The sequence below is a fragment of the Typopeltis vanoorti genome, chromosome 10 (assembly GCF_054136105.1).
Source record: "Typopeltis vanoorti isolate ZY-2024b chromosome 10, IOZ_Tvanoo_1.0, whole genome shotgun sequence".
In the NCBI taxonomy this organism is placed as follows: Eukaryota; Metazoa; Arthropoda; class Arachnida; order Uropygi; family Thelyphonidae; genus Typopeltis; species Typopeltis vanoorti.
In genome coordinates, this window is record NC_143558.1 from 1,852,991 (window position 1) to 1,869,302 (window position 16,312).

At 36.5% G+C, this 16,312-nt stretch overlaps 1 protein-coding gene across 1 annotated transcript in view; it reads right to left on the reverse strand.

The window, feature by feature from the left end:
- Positions 1–16,312, reverse strand: part of LOC150102128 (uncharacterized) — an 83,388-nt gene that overhangs the window by 42,167 nt on the left and 24,909 nt on the right. The window contains exon 5 of the mRNA XM_090398954.1: positions 13,671–13,767. Coding sequence (XP_090255080.1) covers positions 13,671–13,767 — 97 coding nt within the window. The remainder of the gene's footprint in view (positions 1–13,670; positions 13,768–16,312) is intronic.

Genomic DNA, 16,312 nt, shown 5'->3' on the forward strand with positions numbered 1-16,312 from the left:
CCCTTGAGGGTACATGGCAGGAATTTGATGATGATGATGATGATGATGATGAAGGCACTTTGTACTGTATCCATCCGCCTATATCTTGGTCTTCCTCTGGGTCGTATTCCTGCCAACCTGGCAGAGAACACTTGTTTTGCTAATCTTTCCTTGCCCATTCTGTTTAACGGTACACAATAAATAACGGAAAAAACTCACGTAGAAAGATTATTTATTAGTATAATTTTCTTGACATGTACCCTCAAGGGGTGAACAGGATATGATAGTACTACATGAAAAATTTACATCATTACTAACTTCCTATCTACAATTTTATATTATATGTACAAGGCATCAGTGAACGTATAGCAAAAGTTTTAAAACCACTGAATATTTTTGTTGCCTTTCGACCGTTTAGAAAAATCTCCACCTTTCTCACTTCTCCTAAGGACAAGCTTCCACATCTTAATCATCCATGTGTCTACCAGATTCCGTGCTCTTGTGGATTATCTTATTTCGGACAAACGGGAAGATCTGCCTCTATTCGGCAAGAAGAACACCAATCTTATATTGAATACTTTAAACCTGAAAAGTCTGGACTTTCTGAACATGCCATCTTCACTAGACACAGAGTTCACTGGAGAAAGACAAGAGTTCTTCACAAAAGTCAGTTTCTCATGGAACGCCTTTATAAAGAAACGTGAAACTACTTCATTCTCCTAACTTAAACAGATCCGACGGCTTACATCTGTCCCCTTTATGGGAGATAGTACTTTACAAATCAGCTAATCTTTCCTAACTTTTTATTGTATTAATTTTTTTTTTTTTTTTTTTTGTTTTTTTAGGAAAGTTATTGACCTTTTTAGTTATCTTACACCAGATACTAAGGTGGCGCTTTTTGGAATTGTCAGTTAGTGTTTAATTTTGAGCTTAATGTACTGAGGATGCCTGTGACACACAGGCGAAAATTATCATCATCATCATCATCAAATTCCTGCCATGTACCCTCAAGGGGTGTACAGGATATGACAGTACTACATGAAAAAATTACATCATTACTAACTTCCTATCTACAATTTTCCTCCAAATCAGTCTGTTACTTGTCAAGACTCCAACATTATCAGATCTTATATTTCTATCATCTAAGGCACTTTGTACCGTATCAATCCACCTATATCTTGGTCTTCCTCTGGGTCGTTTTCCTGCCAACCTGGCAGAGAACACTTGTTTTGCTAATCTTTCCTCTCCCATTCTATTTAAGTGACCATACCATCTGAGATTAGCTCTGCTAATGCATTCCTGGATGCTGACAATGTCACGCGAAAATTATACTAATAAATAATCTTTCTACGTGAGTTTTTTCCATTATTTATTTTGTATCGATATGTCTCCTCACGGTTTACCTCTTTTAAAACCCATTCTGTTTAAGTGACCATACCACCTGAGATTAACTCTGCTAACGCATTCCTGGATGCTGACAATATCAAGTTCTTTCCTAATATCCTCGTTTTTAATATGATATTGCCATTGATGCCACCTGTTCATGCCTCTAATCTTTCTCAGGACTCTCATATCTGTGGTCTCTAGTCTTTGGTCAAGTGTTTTACTTCTGACACAGCTCTGAACTATGCAGTGCAGCCACTGTAAGACTTTTATACCACCATACTTCAGCATTTCTGGTCGAATATTATCTACTCCTGCTGCCTTTTCACATTTCAAGCCTTTGATGGCTTTTTCTACTTCAAGTATGGATATGTATTCCTGACTATGCCTGTTGAGTGTTTTTTACCACTGTGCTCTCACTGCTTGTTTCATTTAGCAATTTTTCAAAGTAATTACTCAATACTTCAAGGATATCTTTTTCTCCTGTTTTCACATCACCTTTATCATCTCAAACTCCTTTTACAGCACTCTTTCCTCCATTTCTAAGCTTCTTCAACAACCTCCAGAATATCTTACCATCTTCTCGATATTTATTTTCTATGTTCTTGCCAAAGTCCTGCCATGACTTTTGTTTAGCTAGTTTTACACAATGTTTCGCTTTCTTACATTTGTCTCTGTGTTCTCTAAGAGCAAAAACTGACTTATTTGCCAGGAACTTTTGATATGCTTTCTTCTTTTCCTTCCCTGCCTCTTTAACGTCCTGTGTCCACCATGGAGTTCCCCTCCCATATACAACTTTTTTGATATCTGTCAGTCAGCCATCCTGTTATCCATGACAATAGTTTATAATTCAATATTCTCCAATTTATGCAACAGCATTTCATGCTGTTATCTGTCAAAAAGCCTTAGCAAATCAGAATGTGAGCAATTTGCTGAAACATTAACTTCCTTTAATAAACCAATGCTGTTCATTGCAAATTAGAGATTCTCTGTCAATCCATTTCTGAATGCAAACCCTAACCAACTTTTCCAAAATCTTTACCGCCACTTCTGAGATACTAATTGGTCAATGTTGGATACATCGGTCTTTGCACGACCTTGTGCAATGGGATTACCATATACCCTTTCCACTCCTGTGGAATATTCCCTGTTCTGAGACTTAAATTATATAGCCTCGTGAAAGGAATATTCAGTTCTTTTAGTTCTTACTCTTTTAGCATCCATGCTAATATCCCATCAGTTTCTATTGCAGAATTCTTATTCAGTTTGTGCAACAATTCTAGTACTTCCTCCTTATCCACATGAGTTTTTTAATGCAGTGAAGAGGTAGAAGCGAGTTCAATGTTGCATATACCAGGTTGATAGCTTTTAGCAAAATGGCTGCACATTAGACGGACAATCACTTCTGCATACCATTGCATTCAGTAGTTATTCTTTCAAATTTATTCTTTCTTTTACTTGCAGCATAACGATAGAATTCTTTTGAGTTGTCTTTAACTTGCAGAGCCAGTTTCTTTTCATACTAGGACTTAGCTTTCTGTACAACATTTGTGACTCGTTTGGCCTGCTGCTTATAAGTATCATAACTGACATCATTCTTATGCACACGATATTCCTTCCACATCATCTTTTTCTTATGAATCTCTTGCTTAATTAGATAACATATCCATTACACTCCTACTCTATTTATTCTTCAAACTCTAGAGACATATTCTGATATCGCATCATTTAAGTATTTTTTTACACACTTCCCACGCACTGTCAATATCCTTCCCATCCAATAACTGATACCATGTCAGAGAACCCAGCATATCCCGCAGGTGGTCATGTTGCTCTCTCAAGCTTAATATATCTTTTAATGATTTGTAACCAAACAGATAATAGTAAAAACTGAACTCCAGTTTTGATGTAATAAATTTTTTATTTTTTTTTTTAATTAGAGGTCAGGCAAGTAGTTTTAATGGTTGACCAAATTACTGTGACTTTAGCATAACATGTAGATTGTAACATAGCATGTTTCTTTGTATATGTGCATACTCCAGATGATGATTATGATATGAAGGCTGAAAACATCAAGTAATTATTTTGGTTTATATTAAACTTAAGTTTTACTATAAAGTTTCACTATGAGGTTTTACTATAAAACAATAGTGTTTTCATAATTTTTTAATAATGAATGCTGATCACAGTGTAACTATGATGAGATTTATAGTGACTCATGTAAGATACATTTGAAAATATTGTTGATGGTAAGCTAGTAATAATTTAACACTTAACTATATAGTACTATCACAGTGTCCTGTACTCTAATGATTATGATATTTTGAAATTTTTATGGTTTTTTTTTTGTTTTGTTTTATACAGATGATGACAATATATATTATTATTATTATTATTGTTCCGGGAAACTCCAAGGAGTCAACAGACTCTTCGAGGGAACTCGAAGAGTCTGTTGACTCTTCGAGTTCCCTCGAAGAGATATTTCCCTACTGAGATATTTCCCTACTGAGTGTTCCTGGCAAGATCTATGCAAGTATACTTGAGAAACGGTTGAGAAGAATTGTGGAAGAAAAGCTTGGTGAAGAACAAGCTGGATTCAGGCCAAATAGAGGCTGTCAGGATCAGATCTTCACTTTACGACAAATAGTTGAGAAAGCATGGTAATATAACAAAGATCTGTATTTAAGTTTTGTCGATTTGGAAAAGGCATATGACAAGGTGCCAAGAGAGAATCTATTCAATACGCTGCAGTTATATGGTGTCAATGGGGCATTATATCAAGCAATACTTAGTCTTTATTTGAGTTGTAAGTCAGCAGTTAGAATTGAAGGAAGTACAGGAAGATGGTTTAATGTTAAATCTGGTGTGAGACAAGGATGTACATTATCCCCTCTGTTATTCATTATCTATATGGATCACATTATGAAGGAATGTGGTATTAAACCTGATATCAAAATTGGAGATGTTAATGTCAGCTCTTTGCTTTATGCGGATGATGTTATACTTCTAAATAAATCCGCTACAAGTCTGCAAGATTCTCTGACTAAATTGAATAGCTGTTGTAATAGATATGGTATGAAGGTCAGCAATAAAAAGACAAAGACAATGAAAATAGGCAGAATCATTGAAAATGTCAACTGTGTTGTGAATGGAGAACCTGTGGAACAAGTAAAACATTTCAGCTACTTAGGCACAATTTTTACTGAAGATGGTAAACTAAATATAGAAATAGACAACAGAATCAGCAAAGCTGGTATCGTGGGAAGTCAATTGAATAAATTCATATGGAATAAGAAAGAAATTAGTCGGAACACTAAATTAGCTGTATACAAGACTGTGTTCAAACCAATTTTAACTTATGGATCTGAGAGCTGGGTCAGAAGTAAAACACTTGACCAAAGACTAGAGACCGCAGATATGAGAGTCCTGAGAAAGATTAGAGGCGTGAACAGATGGCATCAATGGCAATATTATATTAAAAATGAGGATATTAGGAAAGAACTTGACATTGTCAGCATCCAGGAATGCGTTAGCAGAGCTAATCTCAGATGGTATGGTCACTTAAATAGAATGGGAGAGGAAAGATTAGCAAAACAAGTGTTCTCTGCCAGGTTGGCAGGAAAACGACCCAGAGGAAGACCAAGATATAGGTGGATTGATACGGTACAAAGTGCCTTAGACGATAGAAATATAAGATCTGATAATGTTGGAGTCTTGACAAGTAATAGACTGATTTGGAGGAAAATTGTAGATAGGAAGTTAGTAATGATGTAATTTTTTCATGTAGTACTGTCATATCCTGTACACCCCTTGAGGGTACATGGCAGGAATTTGATGATGATGATGATGATGATGATGATGAAGGCACTTTGTACTGTATCCATCCGCCTATATCTTGGTCTTCCTCTGGGTCGTATTCCTGCCAACCTGGCAGAGAACACTTGTTTTGCTAATCTTTCCTTGCCCATTCTGTTTAACGGTACACAATAAATAACGGAAAAAACTCACGTAGAAAGATTATTTATTAGTATAATTTTCTTGACATGTACCCTCAAGGGGTGAACAGGATATGATAGTACTACATGAAAAATTTACATCATTACTAACTTCCTATCTACAATTTTATATTATATGTACAAGGCATCAGTGAACGTATAGCAAAAGTTTTAAAACCACTGAATATTTTTGTTGCCTTTCGACCGTTTAGAAAAATCTCCACCTTTCTCACTTCTCCTAAGGACAAGCTTCCACATCTTAATCATCCATGTGTCTACCAGATTCCGTGCTCTTGTGGATTATCTTATTTCGGACAAACGGGAAGATCTGCCTCTATTCGGCAAGAAGAACACCAATCTTATATTGAATACTTTAAACCTGAAAAGTCTGGACTTTCTGAACATGCCATCTTCACTAGACACAGAGTTCACTGGAGAAAGACAAGAGTTCTTCACAAAAGTCAGTTTCTCATGGAACGCCTTTATAAAGAAACGTGAAACTACTTCATTCTCCTAACTTAAACAGATCCGACGGCTTACATCTGTCCCCTTTATGGGAGATAGTACTTTACAAATCAGCTAATCTTTCCTAACTTTTTATTGTATTAATTTTTTTTTTTTTTTTTTTTTGTTTTTTTAGGAAAGTTATTGACCTTTTTAGTTATCTTACACCAGATACTAAGGTGGCGCTTTTTGGAATTGTCAGTTAGTGTTTAATTTTGAGCTTAATGTACTGAGGATGCCTGTGACACACAGGCGAAAATTATCATCATCATCATCATCAAATTCCTGCCATGTACCCTCAAGGGGTGTACAGGATATGACAGTACTACATGAAAAAATTACATCATTACTAACTTCCTATCTACAATTTTCCTCCAAATCAGTCTGTTACTTGTCAAGACTCCAACATTATCAGATCTTATATTTCTATCATCTAAGGCACTTTGTACCGTATCAATCCACCTATATCTTGGTCTTCCTCTGGGTCGTTTTCCTGCCAACCTGGCAGAGAACACTTGTTTTGCTAATCTTTCCTCTCCCATTCTATTTAAGTGACCATACCATCTGAGATTAGCTCTGCTAATGCATTCCTGGATGCTGACAATGTCACGCGAAAATTATACTAATAAATAATCTTTCTACGTGAGTTTTTTCCATTATTTATTTTGTATCGATATGTCTCCTCACGGTTTACCTCTTTTAAAACCCATTCTGTTTAAGTGACCATACCACCTGAGATTAACTCTGCTAACGCATTCCTGGATGCTGACAATATCAAGTTCTTTCCTAATATCCTCGTTTTTAATATGATATTGCCATTGATGCCACCTGTTCATGCCTCTAATCTTTCTCAGGACTCTCATATCTGTGGTCTCTAGTCTTTGGTCAAGTGTTTTACTTCTGACACAGCTCTGAACTATGCAGTGCAGCCACTGTAAGACTTTTATACCACCATACTTCAGCATTTCTGGTCGAATATTATCTACTCCTGCTGCCTTTTCACATTTCAAGCCTTTGATGGCTTTTTCTACTTCAAGTATGGATATGTATTCCTGACTATGCCTGTTGAGTGTTTTTTACCACTGTGCTCTCACTGCTTGTTTCATTTAGCAATTTTTCAAAGTAATTACTCAATACTTCAAGGATATCTTTTTCTCCTGTTTTCACATCACCTTTATCATCTCAAACTCCTTTTACAGCACTCTTTCCTCCATTTCTAAGCTTCTTCAACAACCTCCAGAATATCTTACCATCTTCTCGATATTTATTTTCTATGTTCTTGCCAAAGTCCTGCCATGACTTTTGTTTAGCTAGTTTTACACAATGTTTCGCTTTCTTACATTTGTCTCTGTGTTCTCTAAGAGCAAAAACTGACTTATTTGCCAGGAACTTTTGATATGCTTTCTTCTTTTCCTTCCCTGCCTCTTTAACGTCCTGTGTCCACCATGGAGTTCCCCTCCCATATACAACTTTTTTGATATCTGTCAGTCAGCCATCCTGTTATCCATGACAATAGTTTATAATTCAATATTCTCCAATTTATGCAACAGCATTTCATGCTGTTATCTGTCAAAAAGCCTTAGCAAATCAGAATGTGAGCAATTTGCTGAAACATTAACTTCCTTTAATAAACCAATGCTGTTCATTGCAAATTAGAGATTCTCTGTCAATCCATTTCTGAATGCAAACCCTAACCAACTTTTCCAAAATCTTTACCGCCACTTCTGAGATACTAATTGGTCAATGTTGGATACATCGGTCTTTGCACGACCTTGTGCAATGGGATTACCATATACCCTTTCCACTCCTGTGGAATATTCCCTGTTCTGAGACTTAAATTATATAGCCTCGTGAAAGGAATATTCAGTTCTTTTAGTTCTTACTCTTTTAGCATCCATGCTAATATCCCATCAGTTTCTATTGCAGAATTCTTATTCAGTTTGTGCAACAATTCTAGTACTTCCTCCTTATCCATATGAGTTTTTTAATGCAGTGAAGAGGTAGAAGCGAGTTCAATGTTGCATATACCAGGTTGATAGCTTTTAGCAAAATGGCTGCACATTAGACGGACAATCACTTCTGCATACCATTGCATTCAGTAGTTATTCTTTCAAATTTATTCTTTCTTTTACTTGCAGCATAACGATAGAATTCTTTTGAGTTGTCTTTAACTTGCAGAGCCAGTTTCTTTTCATACTAGGACTTAGCTTTCTGTACAACATTTGTGACTCGTTTGGCCTGCTGCTTATAAGTATCATAACTGACATCATTCTTATGCACACGATATTCCTTCCACATCATCTTTTTCTTATGAATCTCTTGCTTAATTAGATAACATATCCATTACACTCCTACTCTATTTATTCTTCAAACTCTAGAGACATATTCTGATATCGCATCATTTAAGTATTTTTTTACACACTTCCCACGCACTGTCAATATCCTTCCCATCCAATAACTGATACCATGTCAGAGAACCCAGCATATCCCGCAGGTGGTCATGTTGCTCTCTCAAGCTTAATATATCTTTTAATGATTTGTAACCAAACAGATAATAGTAAAAACTGAACTCCAGTTTTGATGTAATAAATTTTTTATTTTTTTTTTTAATTAGAGGTCAGGCAAGTAGTTTTAATGGTTGACCAAATTACTGTGACTTTAGCATAACATGTAGATTGTAACATAGCATGTTTCTTTGTATATGTGCATACTCCAGATGATGATTATGATATGAAGGCTGAAAACATCAAGTAATTATTTTGGTTTATATTAAACTTAAGTTTTACTATAAAGTTTCACTATGAGGTTTTACTATAAAACAATAGTGTTTTCATAATTTTTTAATAATGAATGCTGATCACAGTGTAACTATGATGAGATTTATAGTGACTCATGTAAGATACATTTGAAAATATTGTTGATGGTAAGCTAGTAATAATTTAACACTTAACTATATAGTACTATCACAGTGTCCTGTACTCTAATGATTATGATATTTTGAAATTTTTATGGTTTTTTTTTTGTTTTGTTTTATACAGATGATGACAATATATATTATTATTATTATTATTGTTCCGGGAAACTCCAAGGAGTCAACAGACTCTTCGAGGGAGGCCCTAACATCATGTCAAGAACAACTATTCAACATTCACACAGTATCTATCATACCTTGCCTTGAACTCATTCACGGTCATAACACCCACAACAGACTCTGGAAGCTTATTCCACTCATTCACCACTCTCCAAGTAAAAAACCTAGCTCTAACAGCCTTGTCAACCACGCTCTTGCCCAGCTTCCATGCATGGCCCCTAGTCCTACCACCACCAGTCATATTTTCTGGATCAATCTTATAAAAACCCTTCAGTAATTTGAATGTCTCAATCATATCACTGCTCCTTCGCCTATCGTCCAATTTCTGCAACCCAAAAATCCTCAACCTATTCTCATAATGTTCATTCCACAGACCTGCTATCATCTTGGTCACTCGTTTCTGGACCCTCTCCACTTTCTCCCCATCACGAAGAAACCCTGGTGCACATAACTGGGCACAGAAGTTTAGATGGGGTCTTATCAAGGCTCGATACAGAGGAACAACAACTTATTTGTCTCTGCATGTTAAGGTATTTTTCAGAAGCAATTGGTGAGCTGTTTTTGTCACTTTTGCAATGTGCCCCCAAAACTTCAACTCCCTATCCATCAACACTCCCAAATCCGTGGCCTCATCAATCTCCTGGAGTACGGTTCCACCAATGCGATATACTGCTGCTATTCTTTTCACCCCAAAGTGCATAACCTTACACTTTGCCACATTAAATTGACATCCATTTTTCCTAGCCCAGTCCTCCAAACTATCCAAATCATCCTGTAAAATTTTGACATCCTGTGCACTCACAATTGCTCTACCCAACTTTGCATCATCAGCAAACAAGTGAACACTTCCTCTCAAATCCTTTCCAATATCACTGATGAACAAATTGAAAAGCAGTGGTCCAAGAACAGAGCCCTGCAGCACTCCACTAGTCACAAGACGTCTTTTAGACTCCACTCCTGAATAAACCACTCTCTGGTATCTCTCCTTCAACCACCCTCCTATCCATCTCACCAACCCTATATCTATCCCCATCTGCTCCAGTTTACTGATTAGGGTTCCATGTGGTATCCTATCAAAGGCCTTGGCAAGGTCCAGTAGTATCACTGTAAACCCATTACCCCTATCCAGTTCAGCCGTCACTGTGTTATAAAACGTGAGCAAGTTACTGAGGCATGATCTACCCTTCACAAAACCATGTTGTCCCCCATACAATATCCCATTTTCATCTATCCAATCCTGTATTCTTTTCTTGACTAATTTCTCTAAGACCTTGACAATGATTCCTGATATGCTAATCGGTCGGTAATTTATAACAGCAGTCTTGGAACCACCTCTATGCAGTAGAACTATTTTCCCCTCTTTCCACCCGCTCGGGACTAACCCAGACCCGAGACTCAAATTAAACCAAATGGTCAAGGGTACTGACAATTCTTTAGCTGCTTCTCGTACAACACGAGCTGGTATACCATCCAATCCCAAAGATGTATTGACATTGAGGTTATGCAATAGACTACTCACCTCCACTTCATTCACGACAATTCCCGTATAATCTACTGGTTTATTCGTTTCTGCAATGTCACCACCTGGATGATATATTCTTGCAAAGTGCTCACTCAGTAACTCAACTATATCAAGTTATTCAGTTACCTCCCTACCATCGACATTCTTTAAAATCATTCTGCCATGTACGTTTTTCCTTTTACTTGCTACATATCTAAAAACCTGTTTAGGATTCTCTTTAGCCTGCATGGCCAATGTTCTTTCGTAATCCTTTTTTGCTTTCCTTACCACACTCGTCACCCTTCTGGCCTGCGCTTTATACCGTTCATGTGCCTGCCAGTCACCTTTCTCCTTAAATTCCCTCCATACTTGTTTATTTTTTTGCAGCTCAAGCTTAATGGTGTTATTCATCCATTTAACCCCTACTTGATTTATTATTCGGACTCTAGGTATACAGTCAGCCATTGCTTCATGCAAGCACTTCTTAACTACCTCCCATGCACTATCAACTTCTAGTCCTTGCAGTTGTACATGCCATGGCACTGAACCAATCAAACTCCTAAGTTTGTCATACTTTCCAGCCCGATAATTCCACATGTACCCTGTCTTAATTGAAAATTCTACACCTTTAGCCACCTCCCAAGTCAAGACCCTATGATCACACTCACCAATTGGTGGCAATATGGTCATATTTGTTACAGCCAAATCCTCAGATGTAATTACTAGGTCAAGCACTCTCTAATCCCTAGTATTTTCCATTACATGCTGTCGCAGATAGTTATCCCTTAATAACCGCATAAAATCCAATTCCTTCCTCCCGTGTGTCCTCTCCTCACTCCAATCAATGCGACCATAGTTGAAATCTCCCATAATAATCACCCTCCTTCCACTCATTTCTTCTATTTGCTTGTGCATATTGTCACCACCATCTTTTCCATCACCTGGTCTATAGCAGCACCCAATTGTATATTTAGTTCTGCTAGCCACAATCTCACACCAAATGGCCTAAAATGTGCTCTTTTTTCTATCCTGCAATTCATCTTCTATTCTCCTTGGCTGTAGCTCATCAGCTATCATCAACAATACTCCTCCCCCCATTTTATTCTCTCTGTCATTCCTGAACACACTATACCGATCACATTCAATCCCACTAGCTATATCATCTACAGTCAGCCATGTCTCACTAATACCTATAACCTGTGGTCTGGAAGTGCCAACCATGGTCAAAAACTCTTCCTTCTTGTTTCTAATACTCCTAGTATTAGTGTACATGAATTTAAGACCCCCATTAGCCCCAACCCTACCTTGATGCCTTATATTAACTATCCCACTCTGATTTGTTGTCCTTATTTGCTCTGGCATATTATATTCATTCTTACATTCAACTGCCTCCCTAAGGACTGTATATCTACTCCCCCCCCTTAACAAATCTAGTTTCCATGAATTGGCACATCCACTACATTCAGCACAACACTTTCTCAAGTCTTCTTACACCATAACCATTCAAATGCAAGCCATCCATCTTATATAGATCCTTTCGCCCATCAAACTCACTCCACACGTCCACAAATTCCACACCACTCATCATACATAACCCACGCATAAAGTCATTCGCAATTATGGCCCTCCTTTTAAACATTTCACTGTCATACCGTGGTTAATCATTCTAACTCTCTCACTCTTTTCTTTTGCTACCTCAAACAATTCATTCAGGTCTTCTATCATTTCCATTTTATCTCCTTTCAAATCATTCGTACCTGCCACAACAATCATTTCTTTCTCCCTTTTCTTTTGCTCTCTAATAGACTGTCACATCCTTTATGGTCGCACCAGGTTGGTACGATTTTGTCAAATCCTCTACTAACACACCTCGTACTAACGAGTCTCCATACAGCACTCTATCCTTCATTTTGTTCATGTTCACATTCATACGTCTATTTTTCCTGTCATACCTTTTATTATTGGTTGGTTCATTCAGTCGACTTTTGTTCATGCACTCTAGCTGCTGTTTTGCCCTTTCTATCGCACCATTCAACAACGCAATCTCACTCAATCTATCTCATCTTTTTTATTCTCTAAGAAATCATTAATACTATCATTCACACTTTCTATATTCACACTCTCACAATTCTCATGTACAACCTTGCCGTTTCTTGTCATATCCCTATTTTCTTCATTCTGAAGTTTGACAAAAATATCACATTCACGATCCGAAATACATTTCAATTCCTCATTCTCCCTACATTTTCTACACACATTCAATCCTTTATTATCTTCTAACCACACTCCGACCGCACTCCGCAAAGCGTACATTTCACAGCTAGTACACTGACTCATTTCTTTTATACTACCGGTCTTTGATAAAGATGGCGAACCATCATTACTGGCTTCCATTTTCCTTCGTACAAGTGCCATACTTATTTGCAACGTGTTTTATCAAATTATAGGTTATAACACACCAAAAACAAACAAACAAACAAATGCACTAAAATACGCAAGGCAAACAAAACTATGCAACATTAAGAAATTTTATCAACGATAACTCAAAATAATACTTATCTTATCAGGAGCTTGCACAAACACTCAATATATCATGGATTTTTTGTCAAAAGTATTTCCAGATTATTAAGAGGTAATACTAGCCTAATTGGCCAAGTCATTAACATATCTGCTCTCCAATCAACTAATTCTATTATACGAATGGATGTTTGTGATTATCTTCAGGTGACAATCAAATTTCACTGGTCAGCTTACTGGAAGATGAAAACAGCTTGAAAAAGTTACATGTTTGGTTTCTAGAGTAAGTTTTCCAGACTATGTAAAAAATAATAAAAATACAAAGAAAAAATCTTTAGAGCAATCACATCAATGTACTACAGGATTACAACCTTTCATGAGTTTAGTAGCATAAAATAAAAAGTACAATACACCATACTGATCAAAGTGAAGCAATGACTGCTAGTTTAATTACAATTCAGAAAATCTAGTGAAAATTAGATTGAAACATTAATTAAAAACAAAATTAAATGAAAAAATATCTGAGCTCTTATATGTTATTTAAGAAAATTAGAGAAAAAATTAACAGCAGAAATATTGAAGAATGCCATATTTTTATAATAGCCATAACTACAGAAACAAAGCAAACAACTTTTTTTTTATTTCTCTGAAAGTTTTGTAATAAAATCATTTATTATTTTTAAAAAAACTGTCAACTTACCTTTTTCTAGGGTAGAAACTGAAGTCATTTTCCCAGGAACTACTTCAACTTCAGAAATGCAATAGACAGGAAACAAAAAGCGTACTCCAAGACACCTCTATAAATAAAGAGATCCCCCAAAGTTAATCAGTACTTCATTCAATCAATAACTAATTTCTTAAATCATTACGATACAGAATGTTGAGTAATTTCATTTATTCATATCATTCCTCTGAAAGGAGATGATCTCCTTTCAGAGGAAAAAAAAATTCTTATTAGGAAGGAGAGTAATGCAAATATAGAGATCACAAAATCCCCTCTAGTTATTTGCTAAAAGTGTGAATCATATCTTCCTTGTGCATTCTTAATGTATTTTATTTGGTGTCTGTGAGAACTGCAAAAACTCAGAACTGTGTCTATTTGTTTTTAGCATTAATAGTTACTGTGTTGGAAAAAATTAACCTGTTTTCATCAGGGAACCAGGGAAACTGTGAAAAGTCAGCAACTGGAACAAACTCAGCAGAATTCAAGACAGAAACCATCAACATAAGAATAATCAATGGAAAAGTACTAATATAAAAGTAAAAGTACTTCAATTCTACCTGCTGACTTGCAACTCAAATAAAGACTAAGTATTGCTTGATATAATGCCCCATTGACACCATATAACTGTAGCATATTGAATAGCTCTTCTCCTGGCACTTTGTCGTATGCCTTTTCCAGATCGACAAAACTTAAATACAGATCTTTGTTATATTACCATGCTTTCTCAACTATTTGTCATAAAGTGAAAATCTGATCCTGACAGCCTCTATTTGGTCTTAATCCAGCTTGTTCTTCACCAAGCTTTTCTTTCACAATTCTTCTCAACTGTTTCTCAAGTATACTTGCATAGATCTTGCCAGGAACACTCAGTAGGGAAATACCTCTATAATTTATATATGGGTACTATGAGAGCTCTACTCCAATCATCGGGAATTTGTCTCTCTGTCAACGCCTTCTAAACTATGCAGTGCAGCCACTGTAAGACTTTTATACCACCATACTTCAGCATTTCTGGTCTAATATTATCTACTCCTGCTGCCTTTCCACATTTCAAGCCCTATGATGGCTCTTTCTACTTCAAGTATGGATATGTATTCCTGAATGTATGCCTGTTGAGTGTTTTTACCACTGTGCTATCAGTGCTTGTTTCATTTAGCAATTTTTCGAAGTAATTACTCCATAGTTCAAGAATATCTTTTTCTCCTGTTTTCATGCCAACTTTATCATCTCTAACTCCATTTCTAAGCTTCTTCAACAACCTGCAAAATATATTACTACCTGCTTGATATTTATTTTCTATGTTCATGCCAAAGTCCACCCATGACTTTTGTTTAGCGAGTTTTACACAGTGTTTAGCTTTCTTACATTTGTCTCTGTATTCTCTAAGGGCACAACCTGAGTTATTTGCCAACAACTTTTGATATGCTTTCTTCTTTTCCTTCATTGCCTCTTTATCTTCCTGTGTCCACCATGGAGTTCTCATTTTTCTATCCTTGCAAATAACCTCACCACATGCCTCTCTGGCTGAATCAATCAGCGTTTTCTTCAAAACTTGCCACTGAATGTCCAAGGTTTGGTTCCTGTTCTCAAACTCTTTCATTTTTTCTTCAATAATCTTTGTGTATTTTAGTCTACGGTTCACATCTGAGAGCTGCTCAACTTTTATTTGCTTTAAAACTTTCTTACATGTTATTCTTTTCAGTATGAAATTCAATTTTATCCTGCTCAAGACTAAATAGTGATCACTTCCAATTTCAAATCCTCTGTACACTCTGGTGTCCTGCACCAGGGAGAAAACATCACTATCAACAATAACATAGTCAATGAGACTTTTCTAATTCCTTGGCTGTTCTCTCCATGTGAATTTGTGCACATTTTTATGTTGGAAGACGGTGTTATTAATAACAAGTCCATGTCCTGAGCAGAAATCCAACAGGTATTTGCCATTATTATTAGCTTGGCTCTTTTCTCCAAATTTTTCAAAAATATTTTTGCATGTCTGATAATCACATCCTACTCTGCTATTTAGATCCCCAACAAGGACCAACTTTTCTTTCTTCACTGTGTCAATTGCTTTCTCTAAAGCATCAAAAAATTACTCCACTTCTGCCTTAGTAGATCATTCTGTGGGACCACAGGCACAAATAAGTCTCATTGTCCAATTCCCCATTCTGATATTTGCCCACATCACTCTACTTGAGACTGCCTGCCATTCAAGAAGATTCACCTCATATTTTGTGCTGAATACTATGGCTACTATTTCTTTTCCTTGACTGGCATTGCTTGAATATAACATTTTGTATTTATTGCTCAGAAAGATCTCACCAGTTTTTTTTTTTTTTTTGTTTCAGTCACCCCTATTATGTCGATCTGGTACTTATCTAATTCCTCAGTTAGCTCCATTTCTTTGCCATTCAGGCTTCTTATGTTGATAGTACCGATATTTAACTCTGGTGATATTGAGTTGGAGTGTGCTTTCAGATTTGTTCCAGTAGCTGGCTGTTCGGTGTTCACCATGGTTCCTTAGCAAAAACAATGGGATCCTTGTTTAACTCGGTGACGCCGAGCCGGCATGAAATTTTGCTGTGTTGCACCATCATTTTGTATATTGGTTTAAG